Source organism: Corylus avellana, chromosome 9 (genome assembly GCF_965113065.1).
Source record: "Corylus avellana chromosome 9, dhCorAvel1.hap1.2, whole genome shotgun sequence".
NCBI lineage: Eukaryota > Viridiplantae > Streptophyta > Magnoliopsida > Fagales > Betulaceae > Corylus > Corylus avellana.
In genome coordinates, this window is record NC_142498.1 from 5,584,548 (window position 1) to 5,609,302 (window position 24,755).

General features: G+C 33.1%; 2 protein-coding genes and 1 pseudogene across 3 annotated transcripts; all 3 read left to right on the forward strand.

The window, feature by feature from the left end:
• Positions 1–499: 499 nt before the first annotated feature.
• LOC132189939 (selenium binding protein) lies at positions 500–6,962 on the forward strand. 2 transcript variants are annotated; one of them, XM_088510551.1, is made up of 5 exons: positions 500–967; positions 1,785–1,881; positions 5,773–5,832; positions 5,965–6,062; positions 6,890–6,962. In XM_088510551.1, the coding sequence occupies exons 1-4, from the start codon at positions 636–638 to the stop codon at positions 6,043–6,045; spliced, it is 570 nt and encodes a 189-aa protein (XP_088366677.1). In that variant the 5' UTR covers positions 500–635; the 3' UTR covers positions 6,046–6,062; positions 6,890–6,962. The 2 variants fall into 2 exon arrangements, with proteins under 2 accessions (XP_088366677.1, XP_059460777.2); XM_059604794.2 differs by lacking the exon at positions 6,890–6,962 and having other exon boundaries at positions 5,965–6,212.
• A 1,091-nt stretch (positions 6,963–8,053) lies between these two features.
• On the forward strand, positions 8,054–9,367 carry LOC132190517 (fasciclin-like arabinogalactan protein 14 pseudogene; annotated as a pseudogene).
• Positions 9,368–22,564: 13,197 nt separating this feature from the next.
• Positions 22,565–22,900, forward strand: LOC132190672 (flowering-promoting factor 1-like protein 2). Its single transcript, XM_059605710.2, has one exon. It carries the CDS (start codon positions 22,565–22,567, stop codon positions 22,898–22,900), a length of 336 nt encoding a protein of 111 aa, XP_059461693.2.
• Positions 22,901–24,755: the final 1,855 nt, after the last annotated feature.

A 24,755-nucleotide genomic window follows, 5' to 3' on the forward strand; every position in this document is an offset into this window, starting at 1 on the left:
CACTCCAGAGAAATTCATAACCGACCATTCATGCTTGGAATGGAGTTTTGTTGTTCATAAAAAAAGAGAAGAAAAAAGTATTATTAAACAACAAACTTATAAATATTTCTTCAAGATTAAGTTGGGTTATAGTTTCACTCAAAATCATTTTACGTTGAAACAAATAGAGCTTACATTAGAATTGAATTAAACTATAATCTAACTTAATCTCGTAAGAATATTTATAGGTTCTTTGTTTAATAATACTTTTTTCTTCTTCTTTTTTTTTTTAAATAATAAAAGTATTAATGAATAGTAAAAAGACATAAAACACTTAAACTACTTTCATCTTTATATCACGTTATAATAGTTTTTTTTTAAGAAAAAAAAAATATGAACAAATAAAACCTAAAAAATATGTGGCTGACCCTCTTCTCTGCCTTTTTGTTATTTTTAAAAAATAAACAAATTTGTATATCCATAAAATTATCTGATATTCTTCTTTGTCCATTCCATCTTTTCACATGCCCAATCTATCTCCTCAACTCAAAATCCAGATCGTCCTTTTAAATTCACCTAGCGGGAAAATGAATTAATATCAGACACAGAGAGAGAGTCAGACAATCAGACACAGGCTTTCTTGTATTGTTTCTCTAATGGCGCCCAAGAAACGAAGCGACAAGCAGCAAGACCCAGCGAAGCCCGAGTTGCAGGCGAGGGTGACTCGGAGCTCGGCCAAGCGAGCGGCCAACGCTGGCCCGGCTGAGTCGGAGCCCGAGTTGCTGAAGAAGAAGAAGACGAAGAAAGCTGCGAAGAAGGAAGAAGAGCACGAGGAGAAAAACTCGGCGCCGAACACGAAGACCGTCGTGCTTGAGCAGCCGGAACCTGAGTTGCCGAAAAGGAAGGCCAAGAAGGTTGAGAGGAAGGAAGAAGAGCTAGAGGAAGTAAACTCGGACACGACCGCGAAGACCATCGTGATTGAGCACTGGTGAGTGAGTTTTTCACTTTTACGTGAAAGAAATTTAGCGTTGGTTTGTTTGGCTCGGAATAGAAGCCAGAAATCGAAGAAAAGTGAAATGTTGAGGTTTGTTTAGTTATTCTTGTCCTTTTACTTATTGTTATTAGTAAGTTGATTAGGGCTTTTGTTATAATCAGCATGGTTCTTGGGTTGTTGGTTTATTTGGGGTTACATGTTGGAAAATAGAGAGAGTCAATGTATGTTTACATTAATTCTTTCTGTTTGGTTGTTGAGAAAATAGAAGAAAGACATTGGAAAATGATGTTTTGAGTGTTGTAATTACTCTTTTTGGGGTTCAAAATAAGAAAACAAGAAAAATATCAACTAAAGGTTGAATTTTTTCAAACAGGCATTCAGGTTTTGAATGGTTCCCCTGTTTTTCTAGTTGGTGTTTTGTGTGACTGTCAGTGTTCTGGATTTTGAGAAGGTTGATGTTTGAATCTGAATAGTTTTGAGTTAAAAATCTTGTTATTGCATAATGTATTCATTTTCTTTGATGAGTATGGGGATTATTTCCCAAGATGTAGTTCTTCGATTTCTGCTATATGGCTCAGATGAGTACTGCTATATACATCACTCCATTATCTCCCATCCCTTCAACTAAAAACCCATTTCCATACCCCAAATGTTGTGAGGGATCACATCACATAAGCTTTGGGAGGATAGGAGGGGGGAATAATGGGGTGATGCATAGCATTACTCGGCCCTGATAACAGCCCATTGCTTAGAAGATATAAACTTTACATGTCATAGTGTTCTTCCTAATTTATTTCTTCTTTTACTCTAGCAAACAATGCAATTCATTCAAGACAAGGGCTATACAGGTGAAAGAAGGTTTGGAGAAAAGTGTTGCTGGTATCACAGTGCTGGTCAATCCTGATAAGGTATGCTTGTCGAATTTTGTTAACTTTGCTGACAGTTTCAGTAGTTGGGTCGAGCTTGGCATTTTTTTTATCAATAAAGCCGCTAGATATCATGAGATAAGTATCAAATTAGATTCTTCCTCTTCTATCCTCTTGTCCAAAAAAAAAAAGAGTTTTGGTTTCATGATATGGAAGCACCTCTGCAAAGCCAATGCAACACGTTCATAGTACAATTGACCTGGTGGGTTTAATTAATGGGTTTTGTGGAAGGGGGAAAAAGATTCAAGAATTCTTTAAACGATGATACTACCGTAATGCGTCTAGTCAGTGCAGATTAGACTCAGAAAACCTCATCACAACAACAATAATGAGTAACCCCTCTACAATTCTGAAGGATCTTTCTTTTGTAGAATGTTTTTTCCTTGAATATGCATTGATAAATAACACTTAAGATATTATGCTGTGATTGTTGAAGGAGTCTACGAGTGGAAACTGTATATTTTTTCTTTATTTTGAGTGAAAATTTCATGCTTTCATTAAACTTCCCAAACTGCAATACTCTCAGAAGTTACAATATCATTAATAAAAATATGGCATTCCATCCAGATTTGCTCCAAAGGTTGTTGGAGTGCCGCCTTCGCCAAATAATGAGCTTACCATATTTGCTTTCCCTTTGGCGTGATTCACATACCATGATTGGAGACTATTCAGCGTCGTCTTCAAATAGTCAATCAGATTACCAAACCAACTCCAAGGTTGTTCTTCCTTCCATAACACATGTACAATTTCCAGAGCATCACCCTCCAATATAATATTTTGTATTCCTAGGCACAATTTTCCATGCCACAAAAGTTTCTGCTACAGTTGGGTCAATTATGTATGGTTTGGACGAGCAAATGGTTGCAATACCTTTCTCATGATCTCTAGCTATTACGCCCACACCCATCTTCTTTCTAGTTTTATTAATCGTCGGATCACAATTAATTTTAATCACACTCCATATTATTTTTCACCTTTTGTTCTGATTCATAAAATACATCCATTGCTTCCTTCGTACTTCTTACAGTTGGGCGGGATGGGAGAGATCTCCTCCAAAAACCACTTATTTCTATGGAGCCAAATTCTTCTAGCAATTGTGGCAATTAATTCAAACTCCTCATTCTTCAGCTTTTCTAACAATTCACATGTTATTTGTTGAAAATCATCCCCACTAGTGGAGTATTTTTTAATTTTGCTAATACTGTTGCCCTGCACATGACATCGCCATAGAATATGACATGTGTTCTCTACCTCCACACCACAAATCTTACACAAGGTCTTTAGTAATCTTTTTTTGAATAAATTTTCTTTGGTTGGCAGCAAGGTATTTGCATGCCTTCCATAGAAACACTGTCACCACCGCCAAGACACTCATGTTCCAAAACCTCTTCCACACATTGCTATACAAGGAAATACATAAGCTTTCACCTGAGGCTTGCGTGAATCTTTTTTTTTTTTTTTCCATGCAATATGCACTTTTCACAGAAAATTTCTGCATTGATGCACCAATTTAAATTAATTGATCAGTTTGTCTATTGAGTATGATTGCCATACTGCCATATCCTTTCAACCTCATCGTCATTAAAAATCTCCTTTACTAGGGACGTGTTCCACTACCTAGTATCTTCTTCAATTAGTTCCATGACTCTTGCATCCTTGTCCAATGTTCTGAATGGCGATTGCACTGCAAATGTTGTCAAATTTGGAGCCATTTGTCCTCCCAAATTTTTTTAATAGCCTCATCCCCACTCACCACTAGGGCTGGCAATATGAGTTGGGTTCAGGTTGACCCGCTTGACTTGCCAACATGTTTGACCCGTTCCAACTATATATATATATAATTTCATAAATGGGTCAACATGCGGGTCGATTTGTTTATGCAAAATCCTAACCTTCTAATTTTGTGTCAGACTCATTGGTCGTGTTAAAAATTGTTAGCCCTACTCATTACACAAGCCTTGGCCTTTCGAAGATCCTTACCATTCCATATGCTTCTCCATGTGTTTTTTTTTTTTTTTTTCGAATGTAATAACTAATAATGTCATGTCTACATGCAATTCAATCAATTCAATCAATATTTTTGAGTATCTAACCAATCCTTACATGCAAGCTTATGTTTCAGAAAGAAAGAAAAAAATATTTCTTTTCATGTTTAATCATATAACTCGATTGCTAAAGATATAAATACATAGTCATAACTCCTAGTTTCATGTGCTTATGTCATGGTAGCATAAGAAAACTAAATGTATGACGATGTTTTTTTACGTGATTTAAATTATATATGCAATAATCTTTCAAAACTGTTAAACCTTTGAAAGAATAGAAATGAGTTTGAGAACTTACCCGTGCAGTGAGGATTTTGAAAGAACCTTTTGATTTTTTTTTTCCCCCTTGAATCCGTGTGTTATGGAGCTCTTGGAATGTAAGTGATTTTGAGAGAAAGAGATGAAATGGTCGATTGGTAGGATGTGTTTAGATTAATATGTTCTTTGAATGGCGGGTTTGAGAAAATATGATGATGGGGGAGAGATGTTGGCCGATTGGAGTGTGCTTGAAAGAATTGAAAGATGTTAGAAAGGGTAGAGTTTGAGAGAATAATCGTTTGAATGAGAGAGTGAAAGACAGATTTATTTTTTATTTTTGGTTTTAGGCTAATGTCTTCTCTTACCGTACTTACCTTAGGCTTAATTAGGCTAGGATTAATACTTGGAGATAAATGTATACTGTTTTTTTTTTTTTTATTCAAAATCTCTTCATGGCTCCTAAATCTTTCGGTTAAGGAAGAGTTTTAATAGAGTTTAAACTTTCCATTTGGAGACACTCCAAATAATGCAAATTTTAATGGGATTGGATAGAAATTTAAAATAAACTTTCCATGCATGAATCTAGAAGATTGTTTAAGAAGGGTTTTCATTCTTTTAAAAGATCGGATAGAAATAACTTTTTATCAATCCAATCGATTTTTATGGAATTTTGTTTAGAAACCCAATTGATTTTAGTCTATGAATGAAGGCACAATAAGAACTAGGTTCGAGATTAATAATTTGATTTCATGTTAAACTTGGAAATTAACTCAAAAGAAAACCACTTTAAAATACTATTTTGTTTTCAAAAAGATTCAAACCCATGATCTATTTAGAAAATCTACCATACCATTAAGCCAAAGTAATTTGAAATACAACATTAAAATCATTAAATAAATATTTATTTTATGTTTATGCTTTAAGGTGTTTTGGTCTGTTCACACTAATGAGCTTATACATCTTCGAGCCCATCTACCTGGGCTAGGCCTACAAATTACTCTAGCTTAAAATTGGGGTCGTTACATATGTTTAACAAAAATTTCTTCTTTTGTTAGGTGCTTTTGGCTTACCTTGTTCTCATTAGAGTGCAAATTATGTGAAAATTTTCTTGTTTTGTGCTGTTGAAGCTGAAATCCCATCCTTTGATGTTTGAATTTTTCTACTTTTTGTCATTTTACAACCATCCCTAATGTGTAGGTTTCCAAATCTCTGTGCGAGGAAATCTGCTAATTTTTTTGTTTTCAATTAAAGGTGCATATATCTTTCATCTTCAACCTTGTAAAGAAAGGTTTTGTTTGAAATTCTGATTGTAGTAATGGGGTAGGAAAACTTCCTATGTCCAAGGACATGAATTATGTAGTGAAGCATGTGTAACACCCTCTGGTCGCAGACTTTTCCCTCCCTATTCATATACTTCTGATTGTAAAATCATACTCTGCCTAAACCCAATGAAACAAAAAGGTCATCTTCTAGTTTAAAAAATGTCTCTTTTCATCCCCTTTTTCTAGGTTAATTTCCATTTCATTAGGGGTTGGTGATTTGATTCAATTTTTCTTCTTCTTTTCAACAGCCGAGAAGGGGGTGCTTTGAAATACGGGAGGATGGTGGTGAGAAGTTCATCAGTCTTCTGGTAAATGTTGCACCAATCTTTTCCTTCAATATTTATTGTGCATGTTGGGTAATATATTTTGTATTGTGAAAGAGATTTTGAACTGTAGTGGAAAACATCTCAGTTCCCTATTTTCTGGTTTTTGTTTTGCAGGACATGAAGCGACCATTTGCGCCAATGAAGGCTCTGGACATGGAAAAAGTCATATCCGATATTGTTGATGGGATCAAATGATGACCGACCATTTGCAAGTGAGTCATTTTGTTGTAGTGCATGAAGTAAACCATGCTGACCTCTTTTTTTCTTTTTTTGGTAGAAAACTTGCTATTATTAGTGTCTGATCTTTTTCTTTGACATCTTTTGCCATTTGATTTGTGTCAATAGCAATACTGTTAGATTAATGCTAGAAGGACGATTCTATTTCCAAATGTGACGTGGCTTTTCAAATGGCCAATAGATCAAAATTTAATAGTGATCATCTTAAACTTAATAGTCATTTTAAAAGTCATATCACATTTGAGAAGACACAAGAGATAGTCTAGTCTTCCTTCCAGCATTACTCATACTGTTAAGATTATTGACCGTACGAGGGGTGATCCAAGAGGTGCATTTAGGTTAATTGTCGTACCTGTCCTTTTTTTGTTACCCCTTAAAGGGCGAAGTTGCGTTGATATTAAAAGAAATGTCAAAATCAGATTTTCAAAGATGTTGCGTATCATCTTTTTGATTGTTCTGCGGATTATTCTTTTCTCTTCCTTTTTTTAGCTGCTTTCATTTATGTGCTTTTCTTGCGGACTTAATATTAATTATATCATGTCTTTGAAAAAAAATTAATTAATTATATCATGAAGAAATGTAATATTGTAGCCATCACTGAAAGATGATATAATTTTAAGCAATGTTATATATGACATGACTATTTTACTATGTTGACGTTGTATTGAAATTTACACTCTTAAATTAATCTTTGTTTAAAAAAAAAAAAAAAATTGCTAATAATAAATTGACAATGTCACATTAGTATAGTAGAATAGTGATATGGTATATAGTATTATTTTGTAATCTTTTAGCAATATAGCTTTGTAGCCTTGTAATGAGGATTGCTGAAGGCAGCCAACTTTAAATCTTCACCATGAAATGGATAAGAGGGTTGTATGGTCTTTGGTGACTTCAGCACGGTACAAGAATTCAATGTGGGTGGAATAAGAGGGATTGGCTTATTTTATACCATCAGATTTTAATGAAGTGACGTGGCAAAATCTAAGCCGCAGATGTGAGGAACGTGAAGTGGAGGTGTCAAAATATGGATTTGGGAATCGGGTTCTACCAAACCTGCATGTTAACTGATGGGCATGGGTTCTGATTTCTCAATGTTCTCATTCTGCACGATGTTGGGCTGAGCCCAAATAACGTTTATACTTTATGCGCAGAGAGTTTATCAGTTCTTAATGGATTATGCTTAGATAAATCAATAATAATAACCATTTTCAAAATCGTTTAAGATAGGTTCTAATAGAGACTTAAAGATGGCTTAAAAGGCCCATTACTTATATACGGGTGACAAATAATAGTTGCATCTAATAATCACAATCACCATATGGATTATAGGATAGTAATTATATGATGCGCATTATATATATATATATATATATATATATATATATATATATATATATATATATCAAAGAAAATGCGAGCTACTAGCACCTAACAATAATTGTCCCTACCAATAATAATAACTCCTAACATTTGTTTACACTATTACTATAGCATTCTCATGTGTCATTAGACTCTAGATTTAGGGGGATGATTTGTGTTTGAGTCATGTCGAGGTACAAGTATAAGACTATATGTTAACCTTAATTCGATATATTTAATTAAACAGGCTAGACCCGTTAATTGTAACCTGTTAATTTTGTGTTATATTCGTAAGTCGTATTAAAAACTGTCAACCTTAAATGTATGTTCAGGTTGTGTTGAAGCATAGGTATAATAAGACTATATGAATCATCTATAACACGACCAAATTAACTAAATAGTTTCACCCCTAAAATTTAATTTGTTAATTTTGTGTTACGTTTATGTCAAATTCATTGATTGTCTTAAAATCACTAGTCCTGCCTAATTAGATTGAGAAAATTCATGCATAAGTGGAAATTTGTCATGGCCTCTAATAAAAGTAGTAGAGCCATCTAACATATCTCCTAACCATCCATTAACCAGGCGTGAAACTCCCCACAATCTTCTCCAAATAGATCTAGAAATTCACTCCCAACCCATCAAATCTAACACTATTTGTTTCACTTTCCATATTTAGGTAATTAAAACTCCGCCTCTTCGCCCTATATATTAAAATCCCTCATAAATTCTTTTGAAAAACAACAGGCTTTGGGGTTTCATATTTGATATACAATTAAATAAATCATTAAAACTACAAATAAAAAAAATCAAACATGAATTCCAAAGCCTCTTGTCTCGTATCCTTTGCTCTCTTCCTTCTCTTCTCCTCCGCCACCGCTGCCTTCAACATCACGAAGCTCCTCGGCCGCCACCCAAATTTCAGCTCCTTCAATGACTATCTCACCCAAACTCAAATCTCCCAACAAATCAACAGTCGCAATACAATCACCGTTCTCGCCGTCGACAACAAAGCCATCGCTAGCATTTCTGAAAAACCCTTGGACACGATCAAGAAGATCCTGAGCGTCCATGTGGTGCTTGACTACTTTGATGTCCAGAAGCTCACCATGCTGCCCAAAAAGACCACCATCCTCACCACCTTATTCCAATCCAGCGGCGCCGCCGCCAACCAAGAAGGGTTCTTGAATGTTTCGCTCGTCAATGAGGGTGAGATTGCTTTTGGGTCCGCTGTGAAGGGTTCCGTTCTCTCCGCCAAGCTTGTTTCGTCGGTGGCGACTCAGCCATATAACATCTCCGTGCTTCAAATTACAGCTCCTATAGTGCCTCCTAGTATTGATCAAGCGGCGTCGCCACCTAAGGCTGCTAAATCGCCTGCCGCAGCACCCAAGAAGTCACCGGCAACGCCTCCGACTCAAGCGCCGTCAAGCACACCGGCGATCGAAGCTCCTACGCCATCTCAAGAAGTGGTCGCTGATGCCCCTGTAGTTTCGCCATCATCTGCACCAGTGGCTGATGCGCCGGTAGTTGACAATACACCAGTTGGCTCTCCGACGGCTGATGATGAAACCACCCCGTCTCCAGCTCCTGCTTCGGAGCCTAAATCGGATTCTTCACACACCGGTGTGGCTTTCGGCGTTGCCGGTGTTGGGGTGGTGATGGGTTTGGTGTCGTCATTGGTGGCTTTCTAAAGTCCATGAACGTGGAATGAGAAAGATAAATTGGAACAAAGAAGAGAATTGAAGGGGAGGGAAATTAGTTGGGTTTGAATTTTTCTTTTTTTAATTTAAAAGGCTGGGATGAATCATGTATCAGAAATTGATGAGAAATACGTTGTTGCATATGAGATTGAATGGAACGGGAAGCTTAGGCAATTCATAACCTTGTGTAGAAAAAGGAATTAAAATCAAAGGAGGAAAGGAAGTTTAACATAATTTCTTAAAGGAGAAATGCTAGAAGTTATAATTTTATTTTACAACTATCTCATAATGCTAATGTGACAATCTTAACCAACCTTTGGATTATTTTATTTTATTTTATTTTTTAAAAAAAAATTCCAAGGTTAGTTGAAATTGGCACATCAGCATTGTAAAAAAGTTGTGAGATAAAAATATAGTTTTTAGCATTAATTTTTTGGGTAAATATATCAGAAGTCCCTGGGTCAACGCGTCAAAATTAAATTCTCCCTAAGTTTTTTTTTTTTAAAAAAAATTACTTCTTGGATCAATCGAAATGTCAAAAATTCCTACCATCAAAATTTTTTAATTGTTGTTATATAAGTGGAAACACAATGTTTTGCCACGTCAACATAATAATTTTTTTTTATTAATTTAATTTTTTTTTTTTAAAAAAAAAAAAGTTGAAGGGGTGGCCAGCGGTAGGGCTGCCACCCCCCAACCCCTTGCGGCCATCCCAAGGGTGGGCAAGGGGTGGTTTGCCCACCCCTTGGGTCGCTTGCGGCCACTCCTTGGGTGGTTAGGGGAGGCCTGCGGGCCACCCCAAACCACCCATGGGGTGCCTCCCTAAACCCTAGGGGTGGCCGCGAGCTACTCCTAACCACCCTAGGGTTGGCTTGTGGCCACCGCATGGGTGGTTTGGGGTGGTCTGCGAGCCACCCGAAACCGCCTTAGGGGTGGCTCGCGACCAACATAGGGGTTGGGGGTGGCCAGGGTTGGTAGCCCCACCGCTAGCCACCCTTTCAACTTTTTTTTTTTTTTTAATTATTATTATTTTTTTTTCCATTTTTTAAATTTATTTTTATTTTTTTATATAATTTTTAAATTAAATTAATAAAAAATTATTATGCTGACGTGGTAAAACGGTGTGTTTCAACCTATATAACGGCAGTTAAAAAATTTTGACAGTAGAGATTTTCTTGGCATTTCGATTGACCTAGAATTAAATTTTCTAAAAAAAAAAAAAAAATAGGGAGAATTTAATTTTGGCGCGTTAACCCAAAGACTTCTGATATATTTACCCTAACTTTTTTAATGTACGTTAATTGCCTAAGAGTAAAATTAATTTTACAATCGTAAGTAGGGCTTGAGCTTCCAAGAGAAAAAACACAGAGGAAGCCGTTCTTTCCTCCTCCCCCCTTCCATGTGCCTCTCCCTCTTCCTTCCCTTGGGAGCAATGCTTGGTGTTTTCTTTGTAATATCTTCTGGTCTGTTTTGATGGCTTTGTTTTAGATTTATATCTAGATCTAGTTCTTCATGCTCATGTCTACTTGTCCCAACTGGCTTTCCACTTTCCATTGCTTCTGCGTCAATCAACCAATGGAGTTTCGCGTGACGGTGCGTATTTCTCACATGCCAACGTGTGGATCTCATGCGCCAAGGCATGTCTTCTCGGGGATGTCTACGATGACCTATTTCTTCGTTGTTGCTTCTAGTGGGGTTTTGTTGTTTTTAGTTTTTAGTTTTGATTAATTCTTTCTTCTTTTTGTCCTGCTTTTGGGTTGAGAACGTGACTTGACTCTTAACCTTTGGGCCAATGAAGATTAGATCGGTGTGAGAGATTATTTTTCACGGCCGGAAAATAAGTTTTGGGAATTTTTGCTACATATGTCTTAGATCTAGTCTACCCGAAGTAGATTTGTTTCATAACTGAAGTTGTACATGGGTTAGCGAAATCTGATATCATAGATAAGATTTGATTGTAAGAATTTTCTAATTATATCTAGGACTTTGTAATTTCATAGCATTTGGCTATGTCTTATATGAGCTTTATGCTATGTGATATAAGAGTTTTTATGCTCTTGATTTTTTATCAATGAATTCTAAAGGATTCCCATTCAAAAAAAAAAAAAAAAATTGCCTAATAGTAATGCCACATTTTTATCCTACAACCATCACACAATGTTGAAGTGACAATCCCAAATAATCCTTATATATATATATATATATATATATATATATATATATAGATCTTTTAATCAATGATTGATTGAAGGGTTTGTTGGAATTGCAACTTTAGCATTTTGAGATAGAAATGTCATTCATATCATTACTTTAATTATGATAGAGAGAGAGAGAGAGAGAGTTGCGAAAAACTATATTTTTATCCCACAACTATCTCACAAGTAATGTGACAGTCCCAACCATCCCTTGGATTATTTTTTTATTTTATTTTAATTTTTTTAACAAATATTGATTTAAAAGTTGGTTGGAACTAACACTTTAGCATTGTGAGGTAAAAATGTGGTTTCTAATATTATTCATTGTCTAATTAAGATTACTTTAATTATAGAAATGCTAGAAACCATATTTATATTTCACAATGCTGGTGTAACAGTCTCAAACAATCCTTGGATTTTTATTTATTTTTATTTTTATTTTTATTTTTTTTTTTGTTCCTTTTAACAAGGACTAGTCCAAAGGTTGATTAGTACTACTATATCAGTATTGTAGGATAATTGTAGAATAAAAATATAATTTTTACCATTACTTAAAAGGGTAGAGTAATCTTATATGCTACACAAATATTATAATTTGCTGATGTGGCAATGTCATAATATCTTATATACCTATAAGAGATTATTTGATGGTTTTTCTTTTTCTTTCACTAGTTTTGAGATTTTATCCAATTATATGTTTTGCCCAATATTAAAGGACAAGGATCATCTACATTTCAAATGAAATCCACTTATCTTTTCGTCTTCTATGCTAATTAATTAGTTATAAAGGTGTGCCAAGGATAGTTGTTAAGTCCCGACATGAATTGTTGATTCTCACATATTGGGTATATGATTGGTGGAATTAGGTAATATAAGTGATTTTAGAAAGTTCAAATAAAAACTACTACTTTTAAGGTTATAGTTATGTGATTAGTGCTTCTTTTTTTTTTTTTTTTTTTCTTAATTTTTTAAAAGTCTAGTGCTTTCTTAAATCATCATTAAGAGTATAAGAATCTTACTGGGTGGAGGAGATTAGAGCACCTTTATAAAATAAGGTTGCATGGAAAAGTGATTAAGATGAGGGAGCAAATACTGTAAATTAATTTTATATTCTCAAATTCATTATGTTCTGTGAAAATTATTGTTAAATTACCAGTTATCATAAAAGCTTAAGCTGATTGAAAGAGGTAAATTTAATTATTTAATCAATACTTTAACATTCTCCCTCATGTGTGGGCTCAAACTTCCTTTTAATAGGTAATGTCCAATACGTAGAATCTTTAATTGAAATGGAGGTGAATTGACAAAGTTAATGTTTGATCTTAAGACCTTTAGTTTTGATACCATGTTAAAATATAAAATACTAAAATATGAAAGAGAAAGAAAAGATAACGGAAATGGATAGAGATGTATGTGCTACATCTTGTATATTCACTATATTAAACAATGAGTAGTGATCAAGAAACCCTAAAGTGGATATAAACTAATTAAGGAAGAGAATAAACCTTACAATGAAATGTAATAACGGAGAATAAAATTATTTTAATATAAAGAGAAATACATTATTAAGGAAAATATTTCAACAATTATTTCTACACCAATGGGTTTCATAATTGTCGTAGTTTGCACCTATTTCATGGTCAAATTTTTGTTTTATTGCACATATTAGTATATGATTCTACATTATTTAAAAATTTTAAATAGTATGGCAATATATTAATATTATTCTTCACTCCCATTTTATACCGATTGACGTGACATATTTTAAATGATTAAGGCTTTTGTTTACATCACATCAGTAATGTGATAAATGGATGTGAAAAATAGCATTACTCATGACAACATAAACAAAATTAGATCTGCAAAATCTTATTGTGACCATAACATAGCTTTTCTTGGTTAACTCACCGAAAATTGAGAGGATCTATTCCTATATTTTTTAAAAAGAAATCGAGCAATTCTATTATTAGCAAAGCAACTTAAGCACAACTCTTTACAGAGATAATATCCGAAATACAACATGGAACTTCTTCAATAAATCCTTGTTCCACGTTAAATGATATCACTTTCTTAGCTAAGAGATGGGCTGCACCATTAGCATTTAGATGTCGTCACATGGTAATCTTCCAGTTATGCAAGCAATTTAAAATTCTTTCTAGCATCCTTAATTAGGTGCTCATATCGACTCCAGCTTCTACCACCTTTTCTCGGTGCGTGCGCCACTCGTAAGGTATTACTTTCCAAAAACATCCTATAAAAAACCCAATTCACGACATAAATGTACGGCCTCAACCCCGACCTATTCTTAAGATCTGGCACAAACGAAAGACACTTAGATAAAGTATATATGGTTAAAAAAGTTATTAAGTGAACAAGTGCGCCACTAAATAAGGAATGTGAAAAAGAAAATAACACTCGGAACGTCAAATCAAGGTTGTCAAATGGAATGATTCTTCTTTTCTTCCAAATTCTATGGCTTGTCCTTTGCTTTCACCTATAATATTTTAACATTCTCCCATAAATGAATCCTAGGTATTGCGTTGGCCGACATACATTTTTCCTCGACGTAGCTATGTTTCCAATCACCCCCTTTCCTTTTTCTCAATCAATTATGTTTCAACGCTTGGAGATGCCAAAATTTGAATACTTGCAATGACAATTACAGCTCCTTCATTATTTTTTTATTTTTTATTTTTCTATAAAGATTTTCTTTTTTTTAGAAGAACCATATGCTTAGCTTAATATATATACGGTGACGGAACCGTGGTCAGGGCGATGGCCTTCTCGATTTTAAATTTTTTTAGAAAAAAAAATATATATTTCTCTCAAACTATTACTATATTGTCTGTGTTCTTTTAAATTATCACTTGTTTTAATGGCCTCTCTAAAAAAAAAAAAAAAAAAAAAAAATTTCAATCTAAGGGCCAACAAAAAGATATAAATGACCCTAAAAAATTTTCAATATGGTAAAAAATTCCTTTAAAATCCGAACAAAGATACAACTAAAAAAGATATATATATATTTTTTTATTGAGGGGCAAAAATTGACAATACGATGATATGCGTGCTTTTTTCTAAAAAAGTTCCTTAAAATATATATATTGATCTGAAAATCAAGGTTGATCCTGTTAAAATTAGGTTCGGTTTCCTATATATATAACATGGATGCATTTTCTACCTCTTGATTATGTACCAAGTGATTAGGTGAGCAATTAGTAGGATTAATTGAATTGAAACAAACGTGCTATATAATATCAATATATATATCCTTCACCACTTTTTCTAAGTGAAACCATGTGATTACGGTGAGTGGATTTTGAGCTAATTAATCAGATCGCCCTAATCAAATATTTAGCAAAAATAAAATAAAATAAATGGTGAACTAAGAAAAATTAATCCCCACCACCATGGTCCATGCATGCCACTCTTGTCGGTTTTGTGGGCATGGTCCACTGCCTCTCTCAATTTTTGTCTTTGAAATCAAGTTTATTAATTAATTAATTATAAGGAATTTTCTGATTTAATTCTCATTTAATTCCGTTTCCAACATATTTTTTTTCTTTTTAGAATGGGAACCGAAATAATAATTAAGATCTCATAATAAAATAGAATATCCTAGCTTTGTAGTTTAATGTTTGTTTCTTTTCCCTTTATTTTTTGAGAAATAATTCTCTTTAAGCTATAGCTATAGGTTTCCTCAAGGATTTATAATAAAGAAGTGCTACATAGCCAAATAAATAAATTCAGAAAAATTTTCAAATTGATATGACAAGGGTTTTTAAATTAAAAAAATGCAATTTTCTCTTCCTTATCTGCTATTCACGATCTGTCACGTCAGTTTGAAAAAAAATTTGGGTTGATTTGTTTGGCTCCCTACCACTTCTCTTTATTATATAGGTAGCTAGGTATAACTAGCTAGCTAGGCATTACTAACCCAGGATATGCCTCACATTTAACTTTAGCATTATTCCTCCAGCTTAATTAAATTTATATAATATATATATATCCTTTACATTAATTACTTTATGCAATTAATATATATTAAAAATATAATGGGGTACATATCCCTCAAGGAAAGGTGGAAACGGCAACCCCACTTTCTAGGAATTAAAAAAAAAAATTAAAAAAAAATTCCACCGTCTCTCCCTCTCATAATGATTGTAGTTTATTTATTAAAAATAAAAAATACATACGAGAAACACGTGTTTTATTAAAAAATGAAGGTTAAAAATATATGCTTTAAGATATATAAATTAATTTAACAAAGATACTTTATTATATTATTTTTTAATTTATTTAAATGAGAAAAAAGTAATGCAAGTATCTTTTGTTTTTGGTATATATACTAATAATCAGCTGACATGTGGCCAATTGTAATCAACGACGTTATATATGACGTACGGCTGGTTGCCTTCTTCAACTATACATTACGGCTTTGCAATGGATAGAGATGAGCATTGAGCATGAGTGGGAGTCTGCCTTTCCCTTGATTCTCATTGAAATCGACTTTTATCCAAAAATAAAAAAATAAAATAAAATAAAAAATAAAAAGAGGAAAATAGGTAGCCCTTTAAGCTATCACCTCACCCTCTTTGCACTTATACTTAAAAAGGTGACATTAGGGCCGGCTCTTGTGGTACTACCATTGGGCGTTAAATTAGATATTTTTGTATTTTTCTCCCCAAAATACTCTTGAAATTATATATATATAAAAGAATAAGTATTTGAAAAAAAAAATTAAAATTAAGGAGGTTAATATGAAAAGGGTCATCATTTTTGGTATTTTTATGTTTTTTTTTTTTTTGTTTAATTTTCTAATAATTTTAATTTTTTTTTTTTTTTTCAAATGGTTATATGTTTTAATAAATTTAAGGATATTTTGAAGTGAAAAATGTAAAAGTGTTTAATTTGACATGCAATGGTAGTATGTGAGATGCTCATGTTATTAAAATACACGTTATTTTCATATGCTTATAATGGGACGCATGTCACTTAATTAGACTGGTTTGTTTTGTAGCTAATTTTTGTCCAGTAATACATGAGACATCGATGCTACTTTTTAAAGTTTGGACGCACAATTATAAAATGTGTGATAGTTGCTTAAAATAAATAAATAAATAAAGGAAAAAGAAGAAGAAGAAGAAGAAGAAGAAGAAGAAGAAGATAAGGTTTGTGGTTCAAGATGGATTTTGTGGATTGTCCCCCACCACTCACTTCTCACTTTCTAAGTAAAAGAAAAGAAAGAAAGAAAGACATGTGCTGGTTTTGTGTCTTCCCAAATCCGAACACTTGTACGAATGATTGGCCTGGAAGGTGGATAATGGATATGGAAATTGAATGAGGGTGCCAACTACGCACGTAACTAACCACAGGAGGATGCTTCATTATTTCTCCCTCTTTTCTTTGAATAATTTCAAGTTTAAATACTCCTTATATATGAATAAGAATTTGTATAGATACATAAATATTATTGTATCATAAAGAGAGAAATTAAAGCTCAGTTTGATGACTTATTAATTGGCATGTACTTTTCTTATATGGTTCCTGTAACTAATGATCAGTTTGTTTATTTTTAGAGATACTCAAAGGAATATGGTCCTCATTCATTTCATGTATACAGTTAGGTGCATTAATTTTAAATCATAATCCATTTCATTTAAAATGGATAGACTGAGAGACGATCATATTATGGTAATCAAGTGCCAATTATTATACATACTTTTTATGCGAGAGTAATATTATATACCACAATATCCAACAATATTGCAATTATCCAACAATATTGATGTGGCAATCCAACCCTCAAGAATATATATATATATATATATATATATATATATATATATATATATATATATATATATATATATATATATATTTTAAACAATGATTAATCCAATGGGGTGGCTAATTGTGATTGTCATGTCAATATTGTGGAATAGTTGTACAATAAAAATATGGTATATAGTGTTATTCTTTTTACAACTATCCCACAATGCTCACATATGCATGTCTCAATTAATCATTGATTTTTTTTTTTTTTTTTCAATGACTGGTTGAGACTAACACATTAATATTGTGAGATAATTTTAGGATAAAAATACACTATACAACATTTGCACTGCATTTCTCCCTCGTTTTTTTCTTTTTGGGCGCGCATGTTCCTCCTAACTAGTTGTTTTTGATGAATAGTTCTTATTTGGTTAATTCCTAAGCATGGAGATAGTCTAACAAGAAAGTGTAAGAAATTTCATTTAAGACATCTCCCTTATGTCACACACACACACACACACACACACATATATATATATATATATATATATATATATATATATATATATATAATTACGGTATTCAATGATTTATTCTAATTAAAGCTTATTATGTAAAATCAAATATTCTGAATTAAATTGTTGATTTAATTCTTGTGGAAGCAAAATATTTGAATTCATTACTGATTTTATTTTGTGGAATCAAATAATCTATATTGATTATTTATTCTATTATTATTCCTTGATTTGAGGAATAATTAAGGTAACAGCTCTAATTGAGGGTCCCTGGCCTACCTATAAATAAGGTCTGTGTATTCTATCAATTGGCACTCACTGGTAGGCATAGGTCAGAACCTCTCAATAATTTTTAGTTTTTCTAGTTTTGGTTGCTGTGAAGTTGTTCTTCAACCTGCTTAAGCAAAGCAATGGCCGGAGGTACTTATATATTAAATTATTTCTAGTGCTAGTTTTATTGTTAATTAGCATTTAATATATATAGAATTCTTACAGAAAGTTTTGGTGCATTTTAACATTAATCAATAATGAAATTTCTTATTATTCTGGTAATAATAATATAGTTAATTGGTAATTACATTGTATAGACAAGAAAGATGGATAGATAGATAGAATTCAAAAGTGACCAACATATAGCACAATAATATACTTAAAGAATATTGGGTGAGAAAAAGAAGTTTCTTTAGTAAAAGCTTTTGGTTTCAAACCCATATACAGCATATATGGTTGGACTGTTGTTGTATCTTAATTCTTAAGGATGATGCACTACTGAATCTGCCACCATCAATTCAAAAACATATTCTCATTTGGTCAATTCACCTTAAAGAGAGAGTGAGATATTTATCTGTCATCCAACTTATCTACCCAAGATATTTTGTATCTCTTACTAATCTTTCAAGTGGTTATGCCATCTTTTATATACATATCATGCTATATATATTCTTCCTAATTTGTGTTATTTGTTATGAGCTTCTTTTCTTTCTTTTTTTGTTAATTAAAAGGGCACGTGGGAAAGATCGACTGTGACTATTCTATTTACTTGGACGTGACTATAGTAGCACCTTGTTAGGGAGGAGTCTAGACGGTGGAAACTAGCTTAGGGTTTAGGGTTTAGGGCCGAGACAATTGATTACATGGATTCTTCATTTATTTTATTTTATTTTTTAGCTATTTATAGGGCCAAGGATTGAAGGGGAGCAGACTGAGCAGTCATGGTCATTGTGGATCCTTATGTAGTTCCATCTCTGAACATAGAGTTTGTAGATTACAAGGGTGTGTGGTAATTTATATTCGCATGTTGGGTTCAAGTCGGGTTGAGGTATGGACAAAAGATTATATATGATAACCTTAACTCAGTCCATTTACTTAAATATATCAAATCCCTCAACCCAAACTTATTAATTTTGTGTTGAATTTCACGTCGAGTTTGAACTAGTATGTGCCTTTGCATAAGCATGTAAATGCACTTCTAGGCTCTAAAGCATGCCCAGCTAGCCGGTTTGCGAAGAGTCGTGGAGTGGTACACAGATTTGAATGTTTATCCATTTATCATGATACTGGGTGGGGGGGGATACGACTTTGTATGACACGTTAGCTAAAGTTGAATCTTTATCCGAAACCAGAACTATGCCAGGTGGAAATTCTGATGTCGGTAAAGCCAAAAAAAAAAAAACAAATAAAAAAAATAATAAAAAAACATCATGGATTTTTGAAAATCAAAGGATTGTGATGGGTGTGCGACATTAGGATCCTACAGCATGCATAAAGAGGAACACACTGAAACAAAAGCACACCCTTTGCTCTGGGCTTGAATGCCTAAAGGCATGCAAAGAAATTTTTAAAAAAAGTTTTGAATTGCATAAGTGTACATGTGTTCTTGTTGAATTTTCTGTGATGAGGGGGAAATGGGAATAGAATCAGTACTCTTCAGCTTCATCAAGACTCCAAAGTTGTTCAGGACCACCATTGGCTAGCCAGCTCATCATTGATCTAGTCAACATTGCACGCGCACGTCATTGTCGATCTATCGTCCTTGAATGATAATATATAATCACATAGTATTGACGTGACAATCTCAATCAATCGCTGAGTTAATTAGTTGAAACTTCCCCCACATCATTGTCTTTTTTTTAGTATTCAATGTGTTAACGATATGCCAACAATCTTCCCGTCGACACCCTCAATAAGGTTTTGTGTTGTCAACACCTTCGGCTTGTGACAATTACCTTCAACCTCTTAGAATTGGATTTGAATTTAGTCAAAAAATTGCACTCGTCTGAAATGAACAAAATTTTCCTTCGAGTTGAAAACTTTTGCTCCCAACTTGTGACGCCCTTCAACCTTTCAAAATTGGATGTGAATAGTCAACTTCAAATATATATTGAACAGTCTTCAAAGGAGGCATCATCTTGTAATTATAAATAAATTCATTAGAATTAATAAATACTTTTATTTCTTCATCAACATGTAATTCATTTATCTGCTTTTAATTTACTTTAGTCTTACAATCATACATTTTTGTAACAAAGAATTTGCTTTCTATGATTCAATAGACTGATTTTTTTTTTTTTTTCTTTCTTTCTTTTTCCAAAGATGAATCCATGAAATGCAGTTGTCATGAAAAATGATAAAGTGGTGACTAGTATGAAAGACCAAGGTTTCATTCATGCATGCACACTAAAGATTTTGACAAGACAATATATTACGAAAAAAAAAAAAAAAGATTTGACAAGACGAGTAGAAAAAGGGCCTATAGATGGAGGACCAGAAAGCCCATGTGATGCCATGTGGGAAACACCACATTTTTATTCAATAAAATAAGCTAAACTTGTAAGCATTGGGGGAAAAACGATATGGCAATGTGAGAGTCAGAGACCCAACCAAACCTACCGAGGTCGAGGTGGAGGTGGGAGGCCGAGGTGGTCCTTTTGACAATTAACCCTCAATCAATTATGAATTGACTCTCGTATCAAAAAGTCATTAACGAATTTATATATATATATATATATCATTCTTTTTTAGATTTACTTTTGATGATTGGACATATAAATATATATATGTATATAAACTCATTACGTATATATATTTATATGTCCAATCATCAAAAGTAAATCTAAAAAAGGATGCTGGTCATCTTTTCATTAATCATTATGTACTAATTCATCTAACTCTTTGTCAAGTGATTATCATAATCCAATAATGATATGATACCCACGGAAACCATATATATATAAATATATAAAACAAAAACTACATGTGAAAAATAAAAAATTCCGTGATTTTTAAACCTTTTTTTTTTTTCGTTATCTTCAAAAAAAAAAAAAAAATTGAACAAATTATAGTTAAAGTTTCTTCATATACAAACATAGTACGACATCATCCAAGCATCGTACTAAGTATCAAATAAATAGATAAATCAAAGCTTTTCCCTAAATTAATTAAGTGGAATTGATTACATGCATGGGACTCTTTTATATATGTCACTCGGTCTTCATGCATGTATATGTCCTCCTTAATTTATCTCTCTAACCTACCTATAATTGAGTTTGTTTGATAAAAATTTTGAAATGGTGTTTTTTATTTGTATTAAAATAGTGTTTGATATAATATAAAGGTAAAAATAGTTTGATTTTTTTTTTTTTTGAATTGGGATTCCATGATTTCATTCCTCCAAAAAGACTTACTCGTGACTTACAATATATAGCATGAATATTCTGTGTTTGAAGTCATTTAGGAATGCATTTATTTTTTATTTTTTGTTGAAAATTAAAAAAAAAAAAAAAAAAAATTCCTAAAAGCTGATTTTAAACAAACACTAGTTAAATGATGAAGACAAGATCCAAACCCAGAAACCTTTTATTTGATATTGTGTTAAACCACTACGTACTTATTCCAAAAGTTTAAACTGAAAAGCTAGAATAAATAGATTTAATCGTTTAATTGACTAAATTAAAGTAGATCATATATTCTGCTCATGGATATTAAATCTTAAGATGCCATTATTTATTCCTTCATCTTTTACATTTATATTCTAACAAGGCTAAAGTTGAAATATTAATTGCCTAATACATTCCCAACATATATATATATATATATATATATATATATATATATATATATATTCTTTTCTCCACCTCACAAAATGATATATGTATATATAAGATTGTTAAGGCCTAATCGCAATCTTGAAATGGATCTACAAGTGTATTTATCCATAATTTATGTCACTTCACCATTAATTCCTAAGTAGACATGACATGACATGACATAAAATTGATTTCCGCCCCCCCGCCCTTTTTTTTTTTGTTTTGCTGGTCTGATGCCACATTTTGAGAACCACAAACTAGAACATTCTTGAATTGATTTTAACAACAGCAAGTGACTAAAAATGCCTTTAAGGTTTTTTGGGTTTATCGTATCATATCATATCCCATCGATGTGGGAATACCCCACAAAAAGAAAAACCCCCCAAGAGATCATCAAATGCACCTTTCAGCCACCAAACCCACCAACATCTCTCAAGAACAAAAAACTTTCAAATTATCTCCATCCCCCACTCCCTTCACGTGGACAGCTCGTGATTGACTTGTTCAAATTTTTATTTTATTTTTTATTTTTTATTTTTTTCCCTTGCTACAAAGATTCCCCCATTGGAAAAAGGTTGGTGAAACACCAAAAAAGATTCTCCCAAAGGATGGTTACTGTGCCCTAAATCACACCCTATATAAAAACATTTTGGACCCACTGTATCTAGATTCTCTACCAAAGCCAAACATTCCCACTCGCAAGAGTATTTTCCTCTTGTTTTATCTGGCCCATCACACGTATATATACCCCCCTCCCACCCCTCTCCTTCCTCACACCATCACCAACCCACAGAACCAGCAAAAATATATATAACCCAAAAAGAAAAAAAAAACACACACACAGAAAAATGTCAGGAGTTTGGTACTTCAAAAACGACGGCGTATTCCACCTAGTCGGAAACCCTCAAGCGGAAGGTGGCAGCAGCAGTAGTAGCTCCAAGAAGAAGGTTTTGGTGTACTTGCCGACTGGCCAGGTGGTCTCATCGTATTCGTCGCTGGAGCAAATCTTGACGGGTTTGGGCTGGGAGAGGTACTACGGCGGTGACCCGGACTTCTTCCAATTCCACAAGCGCTCCTCCGTCGACCTTATTTCTCTCCCCAGAGAGTTCTCCAAGTTCGGCACCGTTCACATGTTCGATATCGTCGTTAAGAACTCCGAAACCTTCCGTGTCCGAGATATGTGAATTCTCTCCATCCATCCGATCGTACGACGTACGTGAGTTGTTGGTGTTTATTATGGTTTATTATGGGTTTTTTTTTTTTTTTTTTTTTTGTTTAGTACTATAATAAATTGTTATAAGTAGAAAGTTGTGTGTCTGTGCATGGTACGTAGCTTATAATTAATTGTTGTGTAATGCTTTCTTTGTATGAGTGAGTGTGTGGCTTTTATAATATATATTTTGTAATAATGAAAATGCATGTCGTGGGGACTTCACATCAGCTATACAGATGAGTACTTTTTGTTATCTTTCTTTCATTAAGTACTTTTTACTTTTTAGCATAAAAACTATTAACAAATAATTATACCAACCACAAATATTCAAGAATTATTTTTATGTTGATGTCGGAAAGAAAAAAGCAGTGCCTAATGAAACTTTGTGCCATATATATCATCAGCAAAATTAACTGAGTTGGGTGTGTGTGTTTGTGTGTTTCTAATGAAGAAACAGTCGGCGGTTTAGCAACACTGATTTTAAGGTGATAAGAGGGCAGGGATAAAAACATATAATTGTTTTGATGAGAGGCATCCGCCCCACTCAGAAAAAAAAAAAAAAAAAAAAAAAAAAAAAAAATTGCACAGCAGCCCATCTAGCTAGCTATAGTTGATGTTTTTCTCTATTAGAAGGCATGTGGTGGAGGAGAAATTGGTTGAAAATACCCACACAACAAGTTCAAAAGAGTAAATAAGTATTAAAAAAGAAAAAAAAATAATAATGATATATAGACAGACAGGCACTGCTACTTTATTATGCTGACGTGGTATTACATGTAATATATTTTTTTTAATAAGATGTGACGTGGTATTACGTGTTAATTTTTTTTTTTAATAAGATTTGAATTAACAGCATCGAATTAACATTGTAGAATAGTTGTGAATATGTTCTGAGGAAGGCAAATTAATTTGGTATAGACCCCACAAGATCACTCTCTTGCAATGTAAGTCCCACAATATCGATCCCCACTCATGATATCTAAAATCCATCATGATGAGCTTTACTATTGAGTTGTTTTTGGTTCACCATCTGATCATCACTTAGAGCATTCCATCATATATCATATAAGAGAGAGAGAGAGAGAAAGAAAAATCCATTAGAGAGAGAGAGAGAGAGAGAATGAAAAATGCATTAGAATCAGTTATCCAATCATATATAATGAGTGGAGTAGTAATTGTAAGACTCGTAATTGAGAGGTCCCCATAGAGAAAAGATCGAGGGAGAGAGGATGGGGGTTCACGTGAAGCAGATGGTGACAGTTTATCACAAAGCAAGGAAACCTCAGATTGACACTTTTCCAACATATCATGTCTGAAATTGACCCACTTTCTCCCCCTCTACTGTACGTGTGGCCATGCACGTGGCACATGCTTTCATTTTCCACGTGTATATATATATATATATATATATGAATCCCTTTTTTTTTTTTTTTTTAATAAATTGACCTCAACCTTCACTAGTGTGTGACCACATTGCTTTGGTGGTAAAGATACCGTGAAAAGCCTATACGCGTGAAAGCAAGCATGAAAAGAAATGGCATGCTACTGCCTTGTTTGTTAAACAACCAAGGCATTTTTTAACATTAAAAAAAATTTAAAAAGAAAATAATGATGGGTATTAAAAAGTAAAAAAATTGTATTAAAAAGTGAAAATTTTTATTTTGTAATGATTTTTTATTTAAATAGTAGTAAAAAGTAAATAATGTGATATAAAAAGTGAAAATATTTTGATGTTAATTTTTTTTTTTTTTTTTCAAAAATGAGATGAATAGTGTGGCAATTGTGTAGACTGTAGTACTCTCTTAGGTCTTAGGTCACCGAAAATT

Bases quoted from the DNA above. Each gene is read 5' to 3' on its own strand.
- LOC132190672 (XM_059605710.2), top strand. From the start codon at position 22,565: ATGTCAGGAGTTTGGTACTTCAAAAACGACGGCGTATTCCACCTAGTC.
- LOC132189939 (XM_088510551.1), top strand. From the start codon at position 636: ATGGCGCCCAAGAAACGAAGCGACAAGCAGCAAGACCCAGCGAAGCCC. The intron at 1,882-5,772 runs GTATGCTTGTCG...TCTTTTCAACAG, and splicing joins TGCTGGTCAATCCTGATAAG to CCGAGAAGGGGGTGCTTTGA. The intron at 5,833-5,964 runs GTAAATGTTGCA...TTTGTTTTGCAG, and splicing joins AGAAGTTCATCAGTCTTCTG to GACATGAAGCGACCATTTGC.